The sequence below is a fragment of the Anthonomus grandis genome, chromosome 22, assembly GCF_022605725.1.
Source record: "Anthonomus grandis grandis chromosome 22, icAntGran1.3, whole genome shotgun sequence".
Classification (NCBI taxonomy): Eukaryota; Metazoa; Arthropoda; class Insecta; order Coleoptera; family Curculionidae; genus Anthonomus; species Anthonomus grandis.
Genome location: NC_065567.1, coordinates 27,260,549 through 27,284,047, shown reverse-complemented (window position 1 = coordinate 27,284,047; position 23,499 = coordinate 27,260,549). Strand labels below are relative to the sequence as shown.

Sequence of the window (23,499 nt, the reverse complement as noted above, 5' to 3'; positions counted from 1 at the left end):
AATAGAAACAAAATTATCAATTTCTCATGGATAATACATAATAATTTTTTTAAATAAAATAACTAATAAATGAATCAAAGTTCCCGAAGTGCTTATCAATAGGATTATACATATATTTATTTGTTGCTAAAAATATTCTGATCTGAGAAACACTCTGAGCTGAATAGAGATCAAAAGCGCGCGTGTCGTGGAAAACGGTATAAATAGGACAGATCAGCCGTTGCGTCGTGTTATTTCCTGTGCGCTGTTCTCCGGGTCCAGTTTTCCTGCTCGCAGTATTTTGGAAAAACTCGAATCCCGCGTCCATCCTGACCGTCAAGCAAGCACGGGCATCTTTCGCAAACGAGCGACAGGCTGGAGCTCTGGTGCTCTGCTGCTCTGCTCTATTCTGCTGTGCTGTGTCCGATATATGGAAAGCGCGCGCAGATTTTCTATTGATCTTGTTTGCATGATCGCGAATTCAAAGAGAGGAGAAAGCGTGAGAGAGAAAGAGAAAGAAAGAGAGTACACGAGAGGGCAAGTGGATAGCGACGGTTTTAAAGGTCTGAACGAGTAACGAGGAACGAGGCAACAACGTGCGTGCCGGCCAAGCACGAGCACGCGAGCAGCACCAGCCAGCCTGCCATCAGTTGCAAAGCATCACATCACAACGTGCTGCTGGTGCTGGTGATGGTGATGGTAATGGTAGCAACTCTTAGCTGGTAGCTAGCAGCGACAGCAGCGGCGGCGAGAGCTTCACAGATGAAATGGACATTTTTCGGATGGTGGTGATGCACTCAATCATCATCACGACAATAACGACGGCTGCCTCCATCAGCAGCTAGTGTTCCGGTAGCTAAAGTTGAAGTAAGCTGAATTGGTGAAAGCAGCAAGTGCGAGGTGTCGTTATACTGTCTGCATGCTCCTATTATTTATATTGGAGCATGACGACATTGTACTATCTTGCGGTATCTTGAAGTAGTAGTGAAGTTTGATACGATGAGACCAAAATAAATTAAAATTGCTTGAAGATGAGCCGAAGAAACCATAATGTTGGACAGCTGCTAGCTGCGGCAGTCATCCTAGTTGTTTTACCAGGTACCTTTTCATTTATGCTTTATACTTTTCATTCATAGTTTAGTTTACATACATCTATTTCAAAAAAAATGTGACGTAAATATAGCCTTATCAACTTTCAAAGAGAAGTTATTTAAATCTTGACTTAGTATTAATAAGTCAAGTAGTTATGAATATATAAAAACAAAAATAGTCATTAGGTAATATGACAAGAGGTCATCCATAACACTTGTAAGTTATTCTACTATACTATAACTAATTGCAATATCTCTACGGCATTTTTTATTAACTTTTTTATTAATAACTAATATATGTATAAATATATATACAGGGTGTTACGAAATTGGGTGCAAGTATTTTAAGAGCATATTGTTAGAGTCAAAATAAGACTTTTTTTTCCTATAAACATGTGTCCTAAAACGCTTCCCCTCTGAGCTATAGCCCGCGCAATTTGCTTAAAGAAAATCGATTATTTAGAACACTTAACTATAGTTATACGTAAAAATCTTTTGTAAATTTATAAGTAATTTTTTTTAAGTGTTGACAATTCAATCCCAAAAATGATGTAAGATTCAGCGGGCTTACCCTTATAATAGCCCATATCTTGTAATTAGAAAATCATGTAATTAGCAATGAAAAAAATCTAAAATTATCATTTCTGTTATTTTTTCGATGCAATTAGCTTGATTTGAAAAAAATTAAAGCAGTCACGGCCCACTTCGTTTCTTTAAATTTGATAGTTTAATCGCGATTAATGATGCTCCTCTTTGATGTACTAGCGATTTTCTCAAAAACAGTTAATTGTATCGAAAAAATGCAAGAAACAAAAATTGAAGATATTTTTATGGCTAACTAGATGGTATTGCTAGATTTTTAATTTGCTTATTAAAAACATAAGATAGGGGCCATTAGAAGGGTAAGCCCCCCTGAACCCACCCCTAAAATTGTATCATTTTTGGGACGGAAAATTAAAAGAGCACCCAAAAAAGGGGACTTTGTATGTGCTGTGAATGTTTATATGAAAAAAAAGTCTTATTTTGACTCCAATACTACGCTCTGAAAATATGTGCTCCGAATTTTGTAACACCCTGTATATAAATATAACTTTTTTATAAAATTATTTAGTTGTAAATCATTTAGTTAAGATCGATGATATCTTGGTATTATATGAGAATTTACAGATCAAGATCCTTTTTTAAAGCAAGTATAAGTAAGTGGTTACTAAAATCAACGTTTTGCTAAAATTATCTAAAAATCGAGAAATAAAATTAAACAAAAAATAGTTTGTCTCCCAAGTACAATAAAAATTCCTAAAAATATGTGCTTGTGTGTCACCGAGCTTTTAAGGACGCTTTGTTTTAAAAAAAAAAGAAGGCATCTGTCTTTTTCTTAAAAAGACTGAACCGACAAATATCTTCTAGACAATAAGAAAGAAATAAGCGGAGGACTTCAAAAAATTCTCTTTTTGTTATGATCAAAAGTTTTTTTGTGAAAGATTTTAAGAAATTAAATGTTGAATTATTTGTCTTTAAAAAAGTTGGTATAAATACGTGTGCCACCTATAGCGAATATATTATTATTTATAGTTTAAAAATGGTTTTTGAAATTAAATTAATTCCTTAAAGAAGGAAATATAATATAACCCTAATACACTCATTTCTTTATTTGGACCTAAAAAAAGTTTTATTTCTTATTGATATATTATGTCTTTTAATTCAAACTGGAAATAAGAAAAAAGTTTAAACTTGAAACATTAAAAGTTTAGAATTAGCATTGCCATGGAACTATGGGCAGTTTGTTTGCTTGCAACATCTCTTATGCAATGATGCTGAATGCTTATGTAGAAATGGCAAAAAAAAAAGCTTTATAATATCATAAAAATTTGTCACACTATTCCTAAAAATTAAAAAAAAAACATCACAATTTCGCAAGATGACATTAGGTTTTTCCTGCAGTAATGCCATTTCAAATTTTTCAGAAGCTGTTTTAGGAATAAGAATGTTTTCCTTTGAAGATGTTATTTTTGCGCTTAGCAAAACATATATCTATTTCTACTTTTTATTTTCAATCCAAAATCTAACATCAATAAGTTAAATTAACATTATTATTATAGTTGATATATAACTGAAAGTTTCCTATTTTGAAAATGCGTGTAAACTTGACAACAGAAAATCGATGAATATGTTTGTAAACAAAACACCCCCCTTGCTCCTGTGCACATGTTATGTTGAAACAAAGTTGTTGTTGTTGTTTACTAATTATAGTCTTTCAAGGTTTTAAGTTAGTTAAGAGTTAAGAGGTTGAATTGACGAAACAGTGGGCTGCCAAGGCAGTTGTGCATATAGGTCTCCTGATGGACCCGTCATGCCCGAGTTAGGAGGTTAAGAGTTTAAGTAACAAATACAAATTTATATGCTTAGAGGCGTAATAAAATAATGTTATTTATCACTTAAAATCAATTAAAAAAACGGTTACGTGTAAATTTTCCTTGTGAAAAAAATTTAACATATTTTAGCTGTAAGTCAAATCAAAGTTACAAAGCCATTACGATTACGTGTTTCGTCAGTTGTAAGTAAAAAGTTTTTACGAAGTTAGCATTAAAAATTTAAAGTATAAAAGGATACACATACATTTACTTTTGCAAAATCGCTCTTACACTAACGAGAGGAAACATTTAGAAGAGCTCGCAAAGTTCTTGTACTGGGCAAAGTTACAAACTAACAAGTAAACATGGCGTTAATGGGCACATCTTTACATCAAGAGTACCTCTTTAATTTTTGAATATTTTTACGCAGTAACAGTTTTTAAAACCCTTTTTTATAAACGGTTATTAAAATCGTACTTTTATTTTGAACTTGTTACAATATCAGTAAGAATGTCACAGTTGAAAGAGACACTATTGAAAATAACACCTGTAAAATGGAGTTACCGAAAGTGCAACTCGTTTTTGCAGTCATATATCTTATCTATAAAAAGAGGCCGAAGCTGAAATGATAAATTGGGTAAGTGAAAATCGCTTGCGTGTACTTCTTCATTGTCATCGATCAACTCTATACATGTATATCCTATCAGTTCCTTTTTTAGCTGATACACTATGTACTGCATACCGTAAAAAAATATATATTCTTTATCTTTTCCGGTAGACTTCGACGATTTTTCTGTTAATGGCCAGTAAAATAGGAAAAAGAGGAAATTGAACAAATTAAGTTATGAATCGAAAGGTCATCATGCAAGGAAATGAATAACTAATAAAGTTCGATGTAAAATAGGCTAAAATGCAATATTGTCGGATGTTATCGAGTCATTCATCGGAAATCATCATTCACTTCCCAGTTCGCAATGAACGACATGGTGTAAATATTTTCAATATAGTTTGCGCCGTCGCGTCGATGCGAGTTCATTTTAATGTTTTTTTCTGCAATAAATTGGACAGCACTTTCATAATATGCTTGTCTAAAAAAAACACACCTAGACAGTAGACATGATTTACAATTGCTCTTTTAATGATTTCCCGATCGTAAGCGTTCCTTCAAATTACTTCGTCGTTATTGTTTCATTTCGATATAAACACATTTTCAAATTGAAAGCATTTCTCATAAATGTCAAAGTTTCTTGGCCATGCTGCCCAGAGAGCAGATTTATAGACATATATTAATAGATTTTTTCCAATCTCTAAAATACAAGGATATTTGTTGAAAATAGAAATATTAAGGAAATATCATTAAAGCTTTATTTCAATATTTCATTTTTCATACGGCCACAAAATAAAACTACTTATGACGACATTTTCGACGAACGTTTTTCTTAATATTAAATTAAAAAAAAAAACAATAATTCGTTAGACGCAAAAGCTGGTTAAATCTGTGAATAAAATGTTTGCATCATCTTTATTTATTATTCTATGACTTTCAGGCGCGTAATACGGAAATGCAATATTGATGTCATACGGACACCATTAGACTTGAACTGAGTTAATATTTATTAACGCTTAATTCCTTTGCAAGCCTGATAATATAATTTGGTTTATATATTAATGTGGTATAAAGCATAAAGCGAATGAGTTGTTTCCAAATCAAAATGCTTATAAGTTTATAGAAAACTTTTAGCGTCCATCCTATTAAAACATTTTGTGTCATTTAATAAGATGTAAGAGGTGATTTGTGAAAATATTTCCATATTTCCAAATGTATTTTTTCTCTATTAAATATGGTTTGCATAAAATTAATTAATAAATTATAACCTTAAACCGACTTAGAACTATAGAACATCTTGCCAAGAAGCAAATTTAAATTGCAACTCACCTCACATTAAGAACAACACAATATCATAATCGGCAGTTTTAAGTAATTTTCGCTACAAAAAAATCTTATCAAACTATCGTAATAAGTTAATAAACAGTGAAGACTGAAAAGGGGCTCAAGTATTATATGTATCTTTGCATGATAGACAGAAGGATGTTTTCGCCGTAAAATTTTAGGAAAAAAATTGGCATTCGACTTATAATGTGGAATCATTAAACAAGATTTTTATTTTTTATGTAATAATATTATCAATATTCGTGATATTGACACATTTTTTATGGTAGCATTTTGTAGATGGTACGATATATTACATACGCCATTTCGTCAACTTTTTTTTTCCGTTATGACTGTCTCGAGTTCGTTGCTGGTTTTATTAAGCACTAATAAATATCTTAAGTGTAATTAGAAATAAACAAGGATTTATTATTGCTTAAGAAGATTAGTTAGAAGCATTTGCGGTGTCAAAGACATAATAAAATTAAGTCTTCATTTTAAAAATGTATCAATGATTTCAAAAATTTAGTACGCCTTGAAAATAAATTAAAATATATTGCATTTAAATGTGGTATAGGTCAAAATTAATTGAATCGTTAATTACAGGGAAATCACATCAAGGTCAACATGAAAAGAAATTACTCAACAAGCTATTAGATAATTACAATGTTTTGGAAAGACCAGTAGCCAACGAGTCAGAACCTCTTGAAGTCAAATTCGGCCTAACTTTGCAGCAAATTATTGATGTGGTAAGGTATCATTATTATCATATATAAAAACTGTAGAAACGTTTTCCCATCATCCCATCATTTTATAGATTTTTTTAATGGCTTTCTACGATCAATTATATAGATAGATAAAATTTGTCTTAAAAAAAGGTTGGTCGACTCTATATTTCGAATTTATTTTGCACTCAACTTTAACGAGTGTAGTTGCAAACTTTATCACGCCAATATACGAGTATTCTCACCCGCTATACGATGACAATTTTTAATGTGATGTGATGGCGGGTCGTGTAATAAGGGCGGGCTCCCCCTAACAATTCCAAATTGATAAATAATTTAAAACCCAATTGCGAAATGGTTCATCATTGGCCTGAAAAATCTTGTTAAAACCCAAATCATTTGAGCATAAAATTTGTTTTCTCTGATTTGAGTAGAATTGCGGACAAACCACGGATACATCAAATTGGCGCGGTGCCAGAATTGTTATCTACAGCATGCTAGCCTAGATCTGATATTTACATTTCAGATAAAAGTATAGGAAATAATAATCGACATTATTTACGAATTCAATTAGAAATTACAAACTGACATGTTGCAAAATTTCAAGACTGTAATTAATAAAATATTTAAAAAAATATGTTTAAAAATCAAAAGATCAATAAAAAATGTTATGTATTGAAAGTTTTCACATATATTGTATTTTATAACTTTTTTAAAGAATAATTATTTGTTACTTTGCAGGATGAAAAAAATCAGATTCTTACTACAAATGCTTGGCTTAATTTGGTAAGTAAGTTAATAATTTCTATTTTTCTTTTTTTTATTATTAATTTTTTTTTTACTAGAAATACAATCCTATTTTCTATCTATACGATATTATTTATACCTCTTTTAAGTGACAGAGTTATGGTGTATTTTTAACATTTTACTTACATGATATTTATACCCATACGATATTAAGTTTATTTTTACTAGGAATGGACAGACTACAATCTCCGCTGGAATGAATCTGAGTATGGAGGCGTAAAAGATTTAAGAATTACACCGAACAAACTGTGGAAACCTGATGTTCTAATGTATAACAGGTAACACGTAGAGTATTGAGCCTTATCTCGTTCTAAGTTATACGAGCAGCTGGGTCTTTTTGGATAATACTATAACGCTTGTGCCTCTATTATCCGAAGTATGATGCCCACTTTTTAATATTATGTACATATGATTGATTATTCGGGAATTTGGTTAATAACTAAATTATGCTTTCCAAAATATATTATTTTGCCTATATTACCTATGAATTCGCTTCACTTTTAAAAATGAAGCGTGAAATTATAAATTACCTCTAAGTAGCAATAAAAAAAGATAATATAGCTTTAAAATTCAAAAAGTAATTTACCAAAAAGTTACTATCCTCCATTTTAACCCCATGTTTGAGATAAACGAGATCTCCGAACCCTTTCCAGCTTCCAGCAAGGTAACCGAATGAAAGCATATTTTTAAAGTGCGTTTATCACAGATCTAATACAGTTATGGATACCGCGTTACTACTTACTACGAGCACAATACAATTGATCTTCAGAATATAACATAAGAGAGAATAAAAAGAAGCAAAAAGAAGAAAAGCACTGAAAAACCATATAAACTTATTCCCAGTAACTTACGTCGAATATTTAGTTATTAAAATAGGATTTAAGATTATAATTCAATAATATATTAATATAAATCTTTTTTAATTTGAAAAGCATGTTACCTAAATACGAGTATTGCATGTGCCTTGTTAGAAAAATACATGTATTCGTAATAATGATTTGTGCTATCGCAATTAAAACAAATATAATTAATCGTCTAGCAATTTATCAAATAAAGCATTAATTTGAAAATAACATCAAATAAATACGCGCCTATGCCTTAGTTTTATAAATTTAAAATTTGTATTAATTTAGTTGTGTATAAATCTTATGTGTCATTCCAGATATTATTGTTGGATTTTTTTTTTATTATTTCGCTAAAAATTAAACTGTTTTATCTCAATATGAAAAATATGTTTAGCTGATTATTGAAAAAAGCTTGCATTGCATCCCTATAGATATTGCTTTTTTATTAAAGTGTAAAAGGTTTACAGGTTAAAACTCAGAATGAGTTAATAATTGTACTTCCGGCGAATTATCGGAGACTTCTGTTCGTAAGCATAACAATTGGGTTTTCTATTTAAGTCTTTATATTTTGAGTTCATCTGTAAGGTCTAGAAGAGTATCTATAGGCCTTCCGTTTGTTCTACGATATTATAGACCTCTACCCTGTTCAAGCTTGCTTACAAGTTGTAAGTAAATCAACTTGTAAGTTGTTTTACTTACAACTTGTAAGTCTGAAATTAAATCATCAGTTAAAAATAAAACTATTTTATTATTTTGATATCTATCTGATTCACTAACTAAATTTTATTCTAGCACTTAATCACTTTGTTATGAAAATATAACATTTTTTTCCCTTTACAGTTTTTTTATGCGGTTAGTTAGGTTGTAGTTATGAACGTGTTAGGAAATTATGGAAAAGCTTATATAATGTTTCTCGCTGTATATCAATATAAAATTTCAACGCAGCTTTATGTGTGTATTATAATGTATAAAAGGAATGAACGGAGCACGTGAGTGTGTGGGTAAATCAAGGTTGGCGTGGGAGTATGATACAGCCTGCCGTTGCGGTAAGCCACAGCAAGCTTCGGTCCATTAGAGTCGGGTACAAAAAGGTTGATACCGAGAAAACCTTTTCTTTGATTACTCAATACTTTCCTCATTTTCATAAGCGTATAAAGAAGCATATAACGTAGGGACTTTAAAGCTTAACAATCACGACTCGACTGAAATTGAACTATGTAGGTAGCAACCTTGCGATGCGACTCTAACAGGATCGAAGCGTCCCAAAGCACCTTCAACAACAGCACATTATTTAGCCTAGCGTTGATCACCAACAAAAACTATTTTCAAACTACAGACACAACCACATCTTTAAATATTAATTAATCGGAATTTTTAAACATTTTGGCACCGAATAGAATAGCTTTGTATAAAGCGCAAGCAAGTGCATGGTGACAAGTGTTCGTAATATAAAAAACTTAAGCTCTTTTAACAGTTTCGTTTAAAAAAATCTTACTGAGTGATTTTAGATCCGGTTTACCCTAAAATATTGCGCCTCTCTTCGCGCGCGTCTTATCAAGACACTTCATTCTATATATTTCAAAAAAAGGACAATAACACGGTATCTGGAATTCCCCCCGCAATGTTCATCTCGCAGCTCTTGTGCTATTATTTATAATTATGTTGGATTAAAGAGGCGGCTGGCTTCTGGCTAGATTTTATTGGTGTGTTGCGCAAGTGAAGAAATAATGTTAGTTCTAGTATTTTCAAGAGCACATGCAAGATAAACATGATATCGTTTTCATTTGATGTCAATTACTGTATTATAACTCTTTAAAATGGCTTTCAATATCGGAACTAACTATATAAACAGTATTTAAAAGTTTATTCATTAGAAGTAATAGAAAATAATTGTTTCAATAATGTTTAAAGATATAAGTTTTTATGTGACTATTTATTTGCGCGTCGCAATAAATAAGTGGATATTATGGATGTGCCTTGTGCTTATACTATTGCATGCAAGTTTAGACAAGTATAATATGTTAAATCTTGCATATAATTGTAACTATAGTGAAACTATTAAAAAAAATTAAATTACACTACGATGTATATAGTATAAAGAAGCTTAAAAAAAACGTTATTTTAAAATATATTTTGCAAAATAAATAAATTTTTTGAATGAGTTAAGCCATGGTAAATTTATAATTTCGTATTCCGGTGAATGACAAATATAAAGTTCGTCGATAAAAATATATTATATCATCAGTCTTATTACATCTACATAAGCGAATTGCTTCATTTATAATTATTAATGGCGAAATTTAAAAAAAAAATCATACCAAGATTGAGGTGCAAATATTATTAATGACGTTTAACTAAACAGATCGCTGAAAATTAAAAGAGGCAGCTTTTTAATAAATTGTTCTTATAAAGTGCTGATGAGGGTTTCGACGGGACATTCCAAACAAACGTTGTGGTCAAACATAACGGCAGCTGCTTGTACATCCCTCCAGGTATCTTCAAGAGCACATGCAAGATAGACATTACATGGTTCCCATTTGATGACCAACATTGTGACATGAAGTTTGGTAGCTGGACGCACGATGGTAATCAGGTATAGATGTAAAATTTGATGTTTTAGCTCTCACAAATTACATCTCAACTCACTGAGGTCTTTCTCAATCAAGTTAACTTCAACAAATCTAATAAATATTATTTTTATTGAAAGTTCATTTGCTTTACCAAATCCATTTTATTTAATATGATATCATCGTGTATCTAAAAATTAAATTACACTGGTAAATACTTATCCAGAAAAACTTTATACTTAAGTGATATATTAAAAATAATCACTGGCTACGATTTCTAACAACTTTCTAAAAGGTTTGAAACTAAATTTTCCTTCAGTGCTTAATTGTGCATAAAATTGAGGTTGAGGCTTGAGACTAAGAGAAAAAGTACATGAAAGGACATGGCTCGCTTCCGTATAACAATTAATGCCTTTCAAAATCCATATTAAAAATGCAAAATTATATGCTTTATTAGGTACATTTAAGTGATTTTATTTATTTACAAAATACTTATTCAAGTAAGGATTATTAATGGTAATCAATTTAATTTTTTTCAAATTTGTTACGTTCTTATGAAACTGAACTCAAAAAGAATAGTTTTTTTTTCAAACATTCGAGTAACCTCAGTTATAATGTCGTAATCAATCAATAACGAGTATATTTGAATTGAAAGGCTAAATTCAATTTATTGAATGCCCTCTACTCACATTTTCTAGTAATAAATATGTTCTTATTTGCAAGGGCTATAGAGGGAAGATAGAATTAGCATTAAACCAGTTGAATGTAAATGTTATATTATACGGGAAGCAATAATACATTCATCGCATATACGTAGTAAACATTTAAATAATTTTCGTACAAAAGTGATGAGATTTGATAGTTTTATTATGGTCAAGATGTATGATTGTTATGGACAAGTCGATACATACATCCATATCTATATGTCAACTTAAACAAAGTTAATCTGCAGATTTGTTATAGACAAATATATCAAATATAATATACAAATATTTAAATAGCACATTTAGAAGATAATATGAAAAATTAAGCGATCTTATTTTGTTACTATTTTATGGGATTAACTGACGTAAAATCATTTTGAATCGTTCAATCCTTTTTACGTAAAGTAACCCATTTTAATTGTTAATCCCAATGAAGAGTTATGAGAACATTTTTGTATCGCCTAGATTACAGTAAACCTTTCATTAGGGAACCATGTTATTAGTTTTACTATTTTGCATGGAGCCTAAGGTCGACAATTTCTCTGCTAGTTACTTTGCAACCCCTATTGTCTATTCCTTAGTCACCAAAAATTAAAAGCTACCACAAAAACATTTCCACTTAACCTGCGTAATATAATATAGGTCTAAATTAGTTTATAAAAATATATATATTTTTTAATTTTCGAATTTTTTACAGCATATAGTTTTGAAAAAGTAAAATTTTTATTAAATGAAATGTAATTTTAAAAGTGAGATTTACATATTTTCTCCGGCATTTCTTATGGAGGGTATGATATGAAACACAGACTGAGAAAATGCAATTAAAGCCAACTGCCCAAGGAGATAAAATAAATTTAAAGTTCTAAGGGAATGGAAGCCGCACGCCGAAATACTATTTAATTGAAATCTGTCTACGAAAAATACTAGTGTTCCTTGATACGTGTTACATGATATTATGTTTTAGATTGTGTAATTTATCAGTTTGAATCTTTCTGATACTTCTTAAAATCCTGCATGGTGTTATAATGTCTTTCGAATCTTAACAGTTTTTTCTTTTTATTCAAAACTCCCAACCTTAAAACTTTTCTTTGAAACGTTCTTGTAACTTCAATAAAAACTATACCAACATATACTAGAGATGGCATTCATCGTGAAAATGATTTGAAAACGATTTAAATAATAAACTATAGGTTTAATCGTAAGGAGCAACGTCTGTCTCTTGATAATAAATTTTAAATTAATGGAAAATAATTTTTGAAACTATTTAAAACCTTGTGCTGTTTAGTAAAATGTAAACTAAAGTTCTTATAAATCATTTACGAGTATCATTCGTCAAAGGTCAATACTTTGACGAAAGGCAGATCTAATATATAAATAACCATAAACTTTCGATAGTCTATTCACAAATTTTGTAGAGAACGACTAGACACATAAAGACTGCGAACTCGATTTTATTCTTTCCTTGCTCTGAGCCTGTTGATCCAATCCACTCTATATTTCGCCTTCACGTGTAAAGTTTTAGCAGAGAGGTTGTGTTAAAAGAATTGTTGGGATGTGACTCGGTATGTGAGATACGTAAGTAATTATGCGAAATGAGCAACATTAGCAATTTACACTTAGGGGGTTAGTTGCCATATCACGTTAAGGATTTTATTTAACATTTAAAGCTCTAATGTTAAAAATATATTTTAAGATTTTCATTGCTTAAAAAGTTATATTTTAACATTGTAAAAAGATTTAGGCAAAGTATTTCATTGAGGGGAAGCAATAGACTCCAGATAAATCTACATGGAGACTATAGCAGTTGTGGTATACATTATTAGTGAGATTTGATTGTTTTAAATTTTATTAATGAAAAGTAAGTAAGGTACATAAATAAAACAAACATTAAGCCTACAAAAGATATTCTTTCGTAGTTCTTTTATGGTCGGATACTTACCTGAGGTTTGTATGATTTGCGAAATGAAATGTTTCTTATAATTATATTATGAAAATTTTCCATACCGAAATGCCTTCTCCATATCCTAAAACCTGTGAAAAACTAAATTCTCTACCATTCAGCAGATTCGGCAGTTTTACTATCTAACGGTAAAACAATAAAATCAAAAACAGTTTCAAGTATTTTCTCTTTGAGTTTTTGCGTCACAATTTTATTAAAAATGCTCCTTTTCATATGTGTCCACGTCTCAAAACACTTTTTTAATATCTATTACGTAAGAGTAATTGAGGCATAATTTACATAGCTCTGTTTTGTGTAGCTTGACCTGATTCTCAACTCGGAAGCGGGTGGAGACCTTTCCGACTTCATTACCAATGGTGAATGGTATCTTATCGGTAAGCAGATCTTACAGTAATCCAATGTATTATTACAATACTATTACAAGATTGTTTTATTTTAGTTTTTTGGTATCCGGGTCCCTTCTAAGCCAATTGAACAATTGTTTATATATTTTAGGTATGCCAGGAAAGAAAAATACGATTATATACGCATGCTGCCCAGAACCATATGTAGATGTAACATTTACGATACAAATTAGGCGGAGAACTTTGTACTACTTCTTCAACCTTATAGTTCCTTGTGTGTTGATATCTTCGATGGCTCTATTGGGATTTACACTGCCACCAGATTCCGGCGAAAAGCTGACGCTAGGTATATATGTTAGAAAAGTGTTGGATTACCAATTTTATTTTAACTTATGGCTTTTTGTGACTGATCAGGTGAATTTAGCTTTTATACTTTAGTAATGATGTTATGTTGTTTTGCGCAGCGCGCAACATTCTATTCATACACGACACTGGCATCCTCATTTCCATCAATCATCGCATTTATGATATTTTTTTTAAGGATCCTTTCCTAATGTCATGATCCTCTGTAACCTGTGTCCTTATACAAAATTATATATATTTACAATCAATACATTTCTTGCCAAGGTTTAGCTGGTGAAATAAAGAACCCAGAATTGATTTTCTAATATCTTTTTGCAGCCCAGAGAAATGCTAAAACTTCAAATAGCAAGATTTTTTTATACAAGTTCTATTTTGTTAAGATAAGTCGGCAGCATATGAGATTCTTGATGTGAAATGAAAATTAAAATATATAAAAAGGTATTTCAAAAACAAAACCTGCTAAACCTCGGTTTGTACAAATCAAGAAGACATCAATAAGAAGGCATTACGTAATATTGGAGTTCGGATCATTCGAGTACGATCAAAAGTACACACGTTCAAAAGTAAAAAATCTTAATTTCAGGTGTCACGATACTTCTTTCATTGACAGTATTTTTGAACCTCGTAGCTGAAAAGATTCCAACAACGTCAGATGCAGTACCATTAATAGGTATGATCCTAAGTACTAGCACACAACAGGGGCCTGCCTGTCATCAGGAGCATCGTGATGTGTTTTGATGCCCTATTGTGTCCCTCTTTGCTGGATCGCCAGCTGATACTTGGAGGGCTGATACCTTTGACTCTATTTATTTCAACGTGATCAAACCCGTTTTTGTTTTATTTTTACGAGTAAAAACATTACATCCAATTTAATACTTTTCTCAATCCATATTGCTCAATCCTTTCTTTTCCCTTATTCTCTTCGGGTAAATCCTGAACTGCTCTTCTGGAAAGAAAGTAACGTAATACCATGACTAGATATTGCCAATCTATTTTAGTATTAAATTTTACATCAACAAATTATCTATGTAGCTTTTAACTAGGAAATTAGTATTAAGTAAATATAAAAGAAAAACACTTTGCTGCCGCGTCATTGTTAAAACGCGGAGTCTTACAAATTGCAAAGCGGGTTTAGTGACAAAAGCGTTTCAAGTTGCTTTCTAATTATACGAATCGACCCTATTTCTTATTCAAACGGAAAAGCGCCAGGGAAGCAGTTAGTTTACTTTTTTGTATCTTGGCTATAAGCTGAAAGTGGAAAAATCACTTTTACGCTTGCTCAAGAAGAAAGTGGTACTTTTTTCAATTAGCTAAAAATATTAAATAATAAAGGAATGTATGTAGTCGTTGTTTTACGTTATTTTTTCAATTTATATTTAAAAAAAAATTTAATTAATAATAGTACCTGAACATTTTGAGTTACTACTAATACTTGATTTTCCACCATAAATTGCCAGAAAAACATGATATTATGATAAATTGATTTACCCGAAGGTCTAGTGTCGAAACTGTCCGCTTTTTGAGTAGATGCCAGACATATTATACATAAGCCATATAATATGGACCTTACGGTAAGTAATAAAAAAAGTCGATTTCATCCAATTACACAAAATAAATGTACCGAAATATAGAAAGAAAGCCCATCTAGATTATGTATGTACATAGTGTAACCTGAAATCTCGGCCAACAACTGCGGTGTAACCAGCCGTACCGTAACAACGTGCTGTGATCGCGTAATTTAAGATTATGTGTTCTTTTGCAGGCGTGACCATCTTGCTCTCATTGACGGTGTTCCTGAACCTCGTGGCTGAAACTTTGCCCCAAGTATCTGATGCCATTCCCTTGTTAGGTACCAATTTTTTTGTCTGACCTGCCTGTGCTGACTATTTTCTCAGAGCTGCCTGCTGAAAAATCAATTAATTTTTTTGTGTATATGTGATTTGATTGGCGTGTCCGCGGGCGCATCAGCCTTTTCAAACAATTGCTTGAAATTGATCAACCTCCTGGAAGTTGCAATGAAACTCCTTCACGATGTACTGATGGTTATGATGTGTTCAACTATAACATTGAATTACGAGAGACCTCATCATCTCACATTCAGTTATTATTAAATTTAACAAAATCAAGTTTTTTTTTGGAAAATATTTACAATATTCATTTAATTTCTGTGCACACTTAGTCGATCCTTAAATGACAAGTATTTCTTGATATTTCTTATCAAGGTTTTTTAACGACAACGACTGAAAATTCAATGTCAAATTAAATACAAGGCAATTAGTACATCGGAAGAAATTTATTGTTATTAAAAAGAAACCAATGCGATCATAGATGAAATGTTTTAGGGCAAAACGTTGCTTTGAATAAAAAAATCCCACTAAAAATCATATGCCATAAACATTTTTTCTTTGATTGATATTATTGGGAGTGAGCCGGATACTTGGAAAGAAGGGCCGTTAGGTAGATTTAATAAATATGGATTTACAAATTTTGCTTTTATGGCACAGGTCACAGGTCAGACGGTTTGTGTGATTCACTATCTGTTGCAGGTGTTACCATTCTATTGTCACAGACAGTGTTTTCCTTGTTGGTGGCTCACGTGATCACCCAGACGTCCGACGCTGTGCCCCTGATAGGTTAGATCTGGGTTCTATCATTTACATTTTTATTTAATACTTCAAGTTACACTAAAACTGAAAAGGCAATACAGCAAAGATGCAAAGTCATAAGACACCATCGAACATTCAGGCGACATTCATGCCGGGTATGCACTTTGCATGCAAAACAGCACCACGCTAAGATAAAACTAGTCATTTTAAAAATATTTATTAATTTAGCAAACTAATAAAAATAATTATATACACCTAGATATCATACACCAACGAATTTGAAAATATATAATTTTATGCAATGATCGTACTTAATTAAATTATAATATATATACATACTACAATAATTAATCATGTTCAAATAAATAATAAGTGGTGTGGGTTTTTAGGATTGAGGTTATTGTTTCATTACTTTTAGAGCAAACTTAATAAGTTTTTAAGTTAAATATTCCAAATTTCATTGTGAAAATTATCATTTGATATATTTGTATACATATTATACATAATTAGTCGATACCATAAGATGCCCTATACAATAACTCTAGATCCATTCATACTTCAATGCGTATCTTTTTAATTGTTTAAGGTTTAAACATCATTATACTAGTCGATAAGGAATGATAATTCGCAAAATATTTTTTCAGAAAAGTTTTATTTATTATTTATCTAGGGCTTTTAAAGAACTACTAAAATGCAAAATATAAGTTAATTAAAATGATTTGAAGATGTTATTATTTTTTCGTCAAATATCATTTTTTTCAAATACACATTTTTACACACAAGTTAGTTTTCTTATTGATTTTATGAAGTTAAATATGGAATGTCTCTTAGTAAAAACTTATTGTAGCTGCAGTTTAATAAATACATTCTCAAAAATATCCAATATTAACCTGCAGAACGAGGAGCCGGGTTATTTGAACCTCTTTTTCATATTTTGGAAATATAGAAAAGACAGTTTTTTTTAATGTGTATTTTGTAACAATTTGACACATGATCTCATATAGATTAAGACAAAAAAATGGGGGAAATTGAGCGGCAAGGGGAAAGTAAGGCATCCAATAATGTTTTTTTTTTGTTAAAATTAAATGTTTTTATTAACCTGTCCCTTTCCAATTTTAGCCTTCCTTTGTATTAGCAAATTGTCTTTGTTCGCTTTAGCTTTTAGATTCTCTTTTTAGCAGGTCCAGAAGAGACTACTGATTTATTCAGCTGCCAAATCTTATTTTAGCTACTTATGCAACGCATTATTTCAATTTTCTACACAGGTGTGCGCTCATTCTTGCATTGCAAAAGACCTTCTTAACCTCCAAGTATCAAATGGCTCTGTCCCTCTAGGAGCATCAAATCTGTATGTTTTGTGGATATAACTTTTAATTTTTAGTTGTACATTATTTTTGTCTGTACTCTTATCTTTTTTTGTGTTATTGTTTTTAGGTAAATAGAAACCTTCTCTGCACAGTGAAGGATTTTATTTATGTGTTATTGCTTAAATTGATCGTTACCTCCTCGCGGAAATGTATAGTTTAACCCGATCAATAGACGTGTATGGATTTACTATTAATTAAGTGATTGTCTTTTTTATACGATATATTTATTTGACAAAATGTCGGTGCCATGAGCTTTTCCGCAATTTTTTTGCTGACCACTTTATTCCACAGCAGCATAAACCTGATTATGTAAATTAAAAGATTAATTTAAAATTAGCATCAAATATCTAATAATTATACGTATTTCAACAACGAAATGTCAAAATAAGTCTTATACTCGTATTATTAAAGATCTAGATATATGGACATTTTTTCCAAAGAAAAAGTTTCACATTGCAGAATGTCTAATTCAAAGATTTTCCCACTTTACATTTAATCACAACGAAAATAAGATAATCAATACGTAAAAACCTTCAATTATGGATTTGAATTTTCTGTTATTTATGTACCCAGTTACGCCATCTAGCTTCCATATTCTTGAATAAAAACATTTTTTTAAACACGATTTTTAAATGCTTGGCATACTTCATTTCCTCTGCTTTGCAGCCTATACTTACCTTGAATCCTTACTAAAAAAAAAGAATAAGTAGTAAACGAATCTGGGAAATAATAAAAAATTATAATTTAATCTCGAACTAAAATAATAAGTTGAGGAGGATACGACAGTAGTTATAGATTTGCTTAAATCAATCAATTTAAGAAAATTTTATTTTAGTGTGTTGTAAAAATTTAATATCGTGTTTCAAAAAAAAATACTGTAACATTTCTGATATGATGAATGTATGTATGGTTGTGTATCAGTATCGTGGACAATGTTTACATAATATACGTACAACCAATTTGAATGCTGCTTGCTATTACATGACTATTAATTTATAGCTTAGGATGTTTAAGAGTTAGAATTTATATATTCTGTTGAATAGTGATTTTTTTTTACTTTATTTAGACTAGAATATTTAAGAGAAATTTTATTTAACAAATATATAGAGACGTATGTATCAAGTATAAGTTTATAAAAAAACTAACAACTCTTTTTTGATTTTTAATACACATTCTTGTAGGTACATACTTCAACTGTATCATGTTTATGGTTGCTTCTTCAGTGGTATTGACTGTTGTCGTGCTTAATTATCATCATAGAACCGCTGATATTCATGAGATGCCACAATGGGTACGATATAATTATTTTATTATATGTATAGTTATTATTGTCATTTTATGTCCTACACAATAGTAGTAATAAAAGATATGCATGCCAACTAGAACCTTAATATATTATCATACTAATTTTGCCAAAATATTGTGCCTTCATATTCTTTTTTTCACAGTTTTTTTACGTTTGTAAATAATTATAACCATTTGAAAGATAGAGCTGTCATTTCTATGTCAAAGTATAGTTCACCAAAGAACATTTCATCAAATAAAAAAAAGACTAAATGAATTTAATTATACTTTCAGATCAAAACCGTTTTTCTCCAATGGCTTCCATGGATTTTAGGCATGAGCAGACCAGGAAAGAAAATTACACGTAAAACGATTATGATGAACAGTCGAATGAAGGAATTGGAATTGAAAGAACGTTCATCAAAAAGTCTATTAGCCAACGTGTTAGATATTGATGATGATATACGTAATGTTTCCGGAACATCTGGAAACAGTTCAACTATGACTAGCAATTTAGGTCCTGCCTTCACTCGAAACGCGAACACTATCGAAGAGTCATCTATATCTGGCACTACCAGCTCAGGCCAACGGGATTTGCAGCTTATTCTCAAAGAACTTCAGTTCATTACAAATAGAATGAAAAAAGCCGATGAAGAAGCCGAAGTAATCAGCGATTGGAAGTTCGCGGCTATGGTGGTCGATCGGTTCTGTTTGATTATTTTTACTCTTTTTACTATTATAGCAACAGTTGCCGTACTATTATCGGCACCGCATATTATCGTACAGTAATGAATCCATTTGAGAGAGACTGTAAACTTTTCTGTGATAGGCAGCACAGAATGCGTTGGCAGTTAATCGCCCAATAATTTATTATTTTGTACATACGATTTAAATAAAAAATAATATGTCTAAATAAATATAGCGTGTCAAATAAGTTAAAAGGCACTTACATAAATAATTAATAATAATAATACTAGGTATGAGAGTATGACGAGGTAAGATGTAAGATGAGGTATTTTTCATCAAACATGATAAAATAGAAATGCAAGGGTCTTATGTATTTTTATAAAATATTAATTTCAGACGAACGAATTTTATTACGATTATCCAGTGTATTACGATCTTAATTAGTTTATATATAGGTGACGTGCATTATGTCGTTACTAAAAATTTACTTTGCATCAATCTTTGTTACTAATGTTCGTATAGATTTAAAATGTTGCTTATAGAAAGTTTTTGTAATTTTTTTTGTAATTTTTTTTGTTTATAAAAATGTTTAGAGAGTGTTAACCCTGTATTTGTAATATGTTATTATGTGGGTGCCTTTTTGGGAGGATAAAATATAAAATCTAAAGCTGAATAGGTTAAAATAATTTACTCATTTTAATATCATTATCATCATCATCAATTAGGCCTTTCGTTATTAAGAATTTTATCAAACATAATCAAGTCAAGGTTTACGACAATCATTTAAAGAAAAAATAGTCAATATTGCTCATAAGGTATTGTTAATTAAGCATGATTGATTGTCTTTAGAACATATATTTTTTAACTTTGTTACTTGCAAATATTTGTAAATCATATTTTTGTAATTTTCACAATATAAGTATACCTTCAATGATCAATTCTATCTAAAGATCAATCATAACACATATAGTTGAGTGAATTTCATTGAATGTCATTATGCTAATTTGTAAATCAATTCACAAAAGTTACCTTAATTAATACTACTTAATATCTGGATAGTTAAATCTATTTTTCTATATTACCACAATGTTGCTTCAAGAAGCAAAAGACGAATTACCTTCTGATAAAAGAGTCTGATATAAGATTGCTCAAAATAATTTTAATCGCTTTAATTGATATGATATTGTGGATGTGAATATGGAAGGAAAGAATTCAGTTGGCTTTTATTTGGGACCATGCAGCTTTAGATTTTAAAATTTAGAAGAGTGAGCAACAGATCATTTTTAATACATATTTAGTTGATATAATATAATTGACAATTTACATGACATTTGATAAACAGGCGATATTACATTTAATGTAATGTATTTATTAATGACGGAGAATCGCGGTAACAACAGTGCAAAAAGGATATTGATGATAGATAAATATTCTGATGTTTATTTTTAGGGTGATGTTTTGAGTTTTATTTAGTTCAATATTGGGTAAACACTGACTAGATATATCATGTTATAATATTCAATAATTCGTTATATTTTATCAAATATTAGTAAAGCATATATTATTTTCCCAAGAAAAGACTGCAGTACGAAAACTTGTATCTAATTATTGCAATATCACTATATAATTTTTGACTTTTTTTTTCAAATCTTATACAATTCTATTATATTTGTATATACACTAAATTATTATAATTATATTATATAATATGTTTCACGATATTTACAAATAAGAAACTTTCAGGCGTCTTTAGTAAATGAAAAAACGTTTTTTTTAGATATTGTCTTCAAGTAGCGGGTTAGAAAAATCTCAGAACGCTGTCCTGAAAATAATATGTATTTTATATGTATATATCTAATAAAAATTTGGTTAGGTTGTTTGTTAAATACAGGACCTATTATATTTTACATTTTCTCCTACCTATAAATATACAGGGCATCCTAAAAGATTGCAGAAAAATATTAAGAAGATAAGAGCGCATAAAAAAATTTGTGTTTAATATTAAAAATATGTTTGCAAATAAGCCTCGTCGGAAGAAAAATTAAAAAACGCTTTTGGTCTGTATATTTATTTTAATGACAACCGCCTATTCTTTATAGGTTTGTTGGCTTATTTTTGGAACAACTTAGCAACTATAGCGAAAACATTATTTAACAAATGACTTAAGATGTTCAGCATATATTAAACAAATATTGTGATGAATTTCGCAACTTAGGTTTAAATTAAATTGATTATTTATAACTTAGGAAACCATTCACATTAAGGAACTAGATATACAAAAAGGGGTGAAGTTTGCAATAGTGTCAAACGATTTTATATAATTATGGTTATATAAACAATAAATATGTATTATAATAAGTTTCATATGTATTAAGGAATACTGTACCAAATAAATTGATATAGTTAAGATTTTCCTAAATATTTATAACGGTTAGCTTCTAATAAAGTCGAACATTTGTATTGATTTATAGCATTTAAATAATGTAAGGTATTAATAAAATGAGGGATCAATAATTTGTTCTTAAAAAACCTTGTTTAAAAATTAAATAATAATTTACAAATATTTCACTGCTTTTTTCGAAAATCGTAAGGGCCCTGCAATGGTTATTTGACTCTTAGTCCGATATACATAGATATTATGTATCATAATATGGTTAAAATTAACACGTGTGTAAATTTATTATATTAAATAATCGAATAATAATACAATTACATAAAGTTGTTTGCTTTTTATACTTGAGCTTTTATGAATGTAAGCAGCTATGGTATCGAACCAAACAGAGGCTCAATATATTTTTTTTCTAGAATCCAATGTTAACTATTTCTATATTTAATATTAAATTATTAATCCTGACGTATAGTAAATCTACTTTGTGTTATTTATTCTTTGCTTAACATTCTATATTTATATCACGACGAAAGATACTGATTTCACAATATACTATATCTATAAGAATAATATTAATATATTATTATTATTATTATTATCATCATAATAAAAATAGTAATAAAATGTATATTCTTAAAACTACACAAGGTAAATACGGGTATCCAGTTGTATAAAGCGAATCTAGACAGGGCACCATATTTTTGAAAGCATGACATACATATACATATATGGTGGGTACTTAAACGTTTCAATAAGAAACTTAAATATCTGTTTCTTTTTTAAAATGTCACAAGTTGTATCAGTTACAATTCTTATTTTATTTTACTTATTTGTATATATATATATATATATATATATATATATATATATATATATATAATAAGGCATAAAGAACATAAACAATTTTAATTTTGAAAACAAAAATCAAATGTAATCTTAATAAAACATAGAAATTACAATGATTTTTACTAAAAATATGCATCCCGGCCATAAATCGTCTAAATGTGTATAAACAAAAATAACATGTTTTTAAAATAATTTGTAAATGAGACTCTTACTCTATGCCATAGTTGGTTACTTTCTTTATTAATATACTGTTTTATATTAGTATACAATTTTATACAGAATAATCAAGTATCCTTGAAAGTAAAAGTTTTTTGATCGTATATAAAAAAACAAGTTTTTTAAAAACTATTAAATAACATATATAAACGCAAACTATTATTTTTTCTAGCGTTATTAAATTTATTTATAAGAAAAAACCATCCAGATAAAATAATAAATGTGGCTTATAAAAATAATTTCAGAAGAAATGAACAGTTTTAATTAGTAGATATACATATAACACAAGGCTAAAGGCAATTTGTTTAATACTGTATTTCTTTTAAAAAATTATTCGTATTAGTCTTTTTCATATGAATTAATAGATATGCTGTTTTTAGAAACCTCTTTAAATTTTCTCTAATTCCTGCAGTTTTAATAAATACATTTCTAATTATT

At 29.8% G+C, this 23,499-nt stretch overlaps 1 protein-coding gene across 5 annotated transcripts; it reads left to right on the top strand.

The window, feature by feature from the left end:
• Nucleotides 1-250: 250 nt before the first annotated feature.
• On the top strand, nucleotides 251-23,041 carry LOC126748342 (neuronal acetylcholine receptor subunit alpha-7). 5 transcript variants are annotated; one of them, XM_050457499.1, is made up of 11 exons: nucleotides 251-1,077; nucleotides 5,958-6,100; nucleotides 6,818-6,862; nucleotides 7,052-7,161; nucleotides 10,141-10,321; nucleotides 13,258-13,333; nucleotides 13,455-13,649; nucleotides 15,429-15,515; nucleotides 16,213-16,299; nucleotides 18,821-18,930; nucleotides 19,218-23,041. In XM_050457499.1, the coding sequence occupies exons 1-11, from the start codon at nucleotides 1,011-1,013 to the stop codon at nucleotides 19,710-19,712; spliced, it is 1,596 nt and encodes a 531-aa protein (XP_050313456.1). In that variant the 5' UTR covers nucleotides 251-1,010; the 3' UTR covers nucleotides 19,713-23,041. The 5 variants fall into 5 exon arrangements, with proteins under 5 accessions (XP_050313456.1, XP_050313461.1, XP_050313458.1 ...); XM_050457504.1 differs by lacking the exon at nucleotides 16,213-16,299 and adding an exon at nucleotides 14,250-14,336; XM_050457501.1 differs by lacking the exons at nucleotides 15,429-15,515; nucleotides 16,213-16,299 and adding an exon at nucleotides 14,250-14,336.
• The last annotated feature ends 458 nt before the right edge of the window (nucleotides 23,042-23,499 follow it).

Excerpts from the sequence above, each read along its gene's own strand:
- LOC126748342 (XM_050457499.1), top strand. The coding sequence starts at position 1,011 with ATGAGCCGAAGAAACCATAATGTTGGACAGCTGCTAGCTGCGGCAGTC. Across the intron at positions 10,322-13,257 it reads GGACGCACGATGGTAATCAG|CTTGACCTGATTCTCAACTC; the intron begins GTATAGATGTAA and ends TGTTTTGTGTAG. Across the intron at positions 16,300-18,820 it reads CGACGCTGTGCCCCTGATAG|GTACATACTTCAACTGTATC; the intron begins GTTAGATCTGGG and ends ACATTCTTGTAG.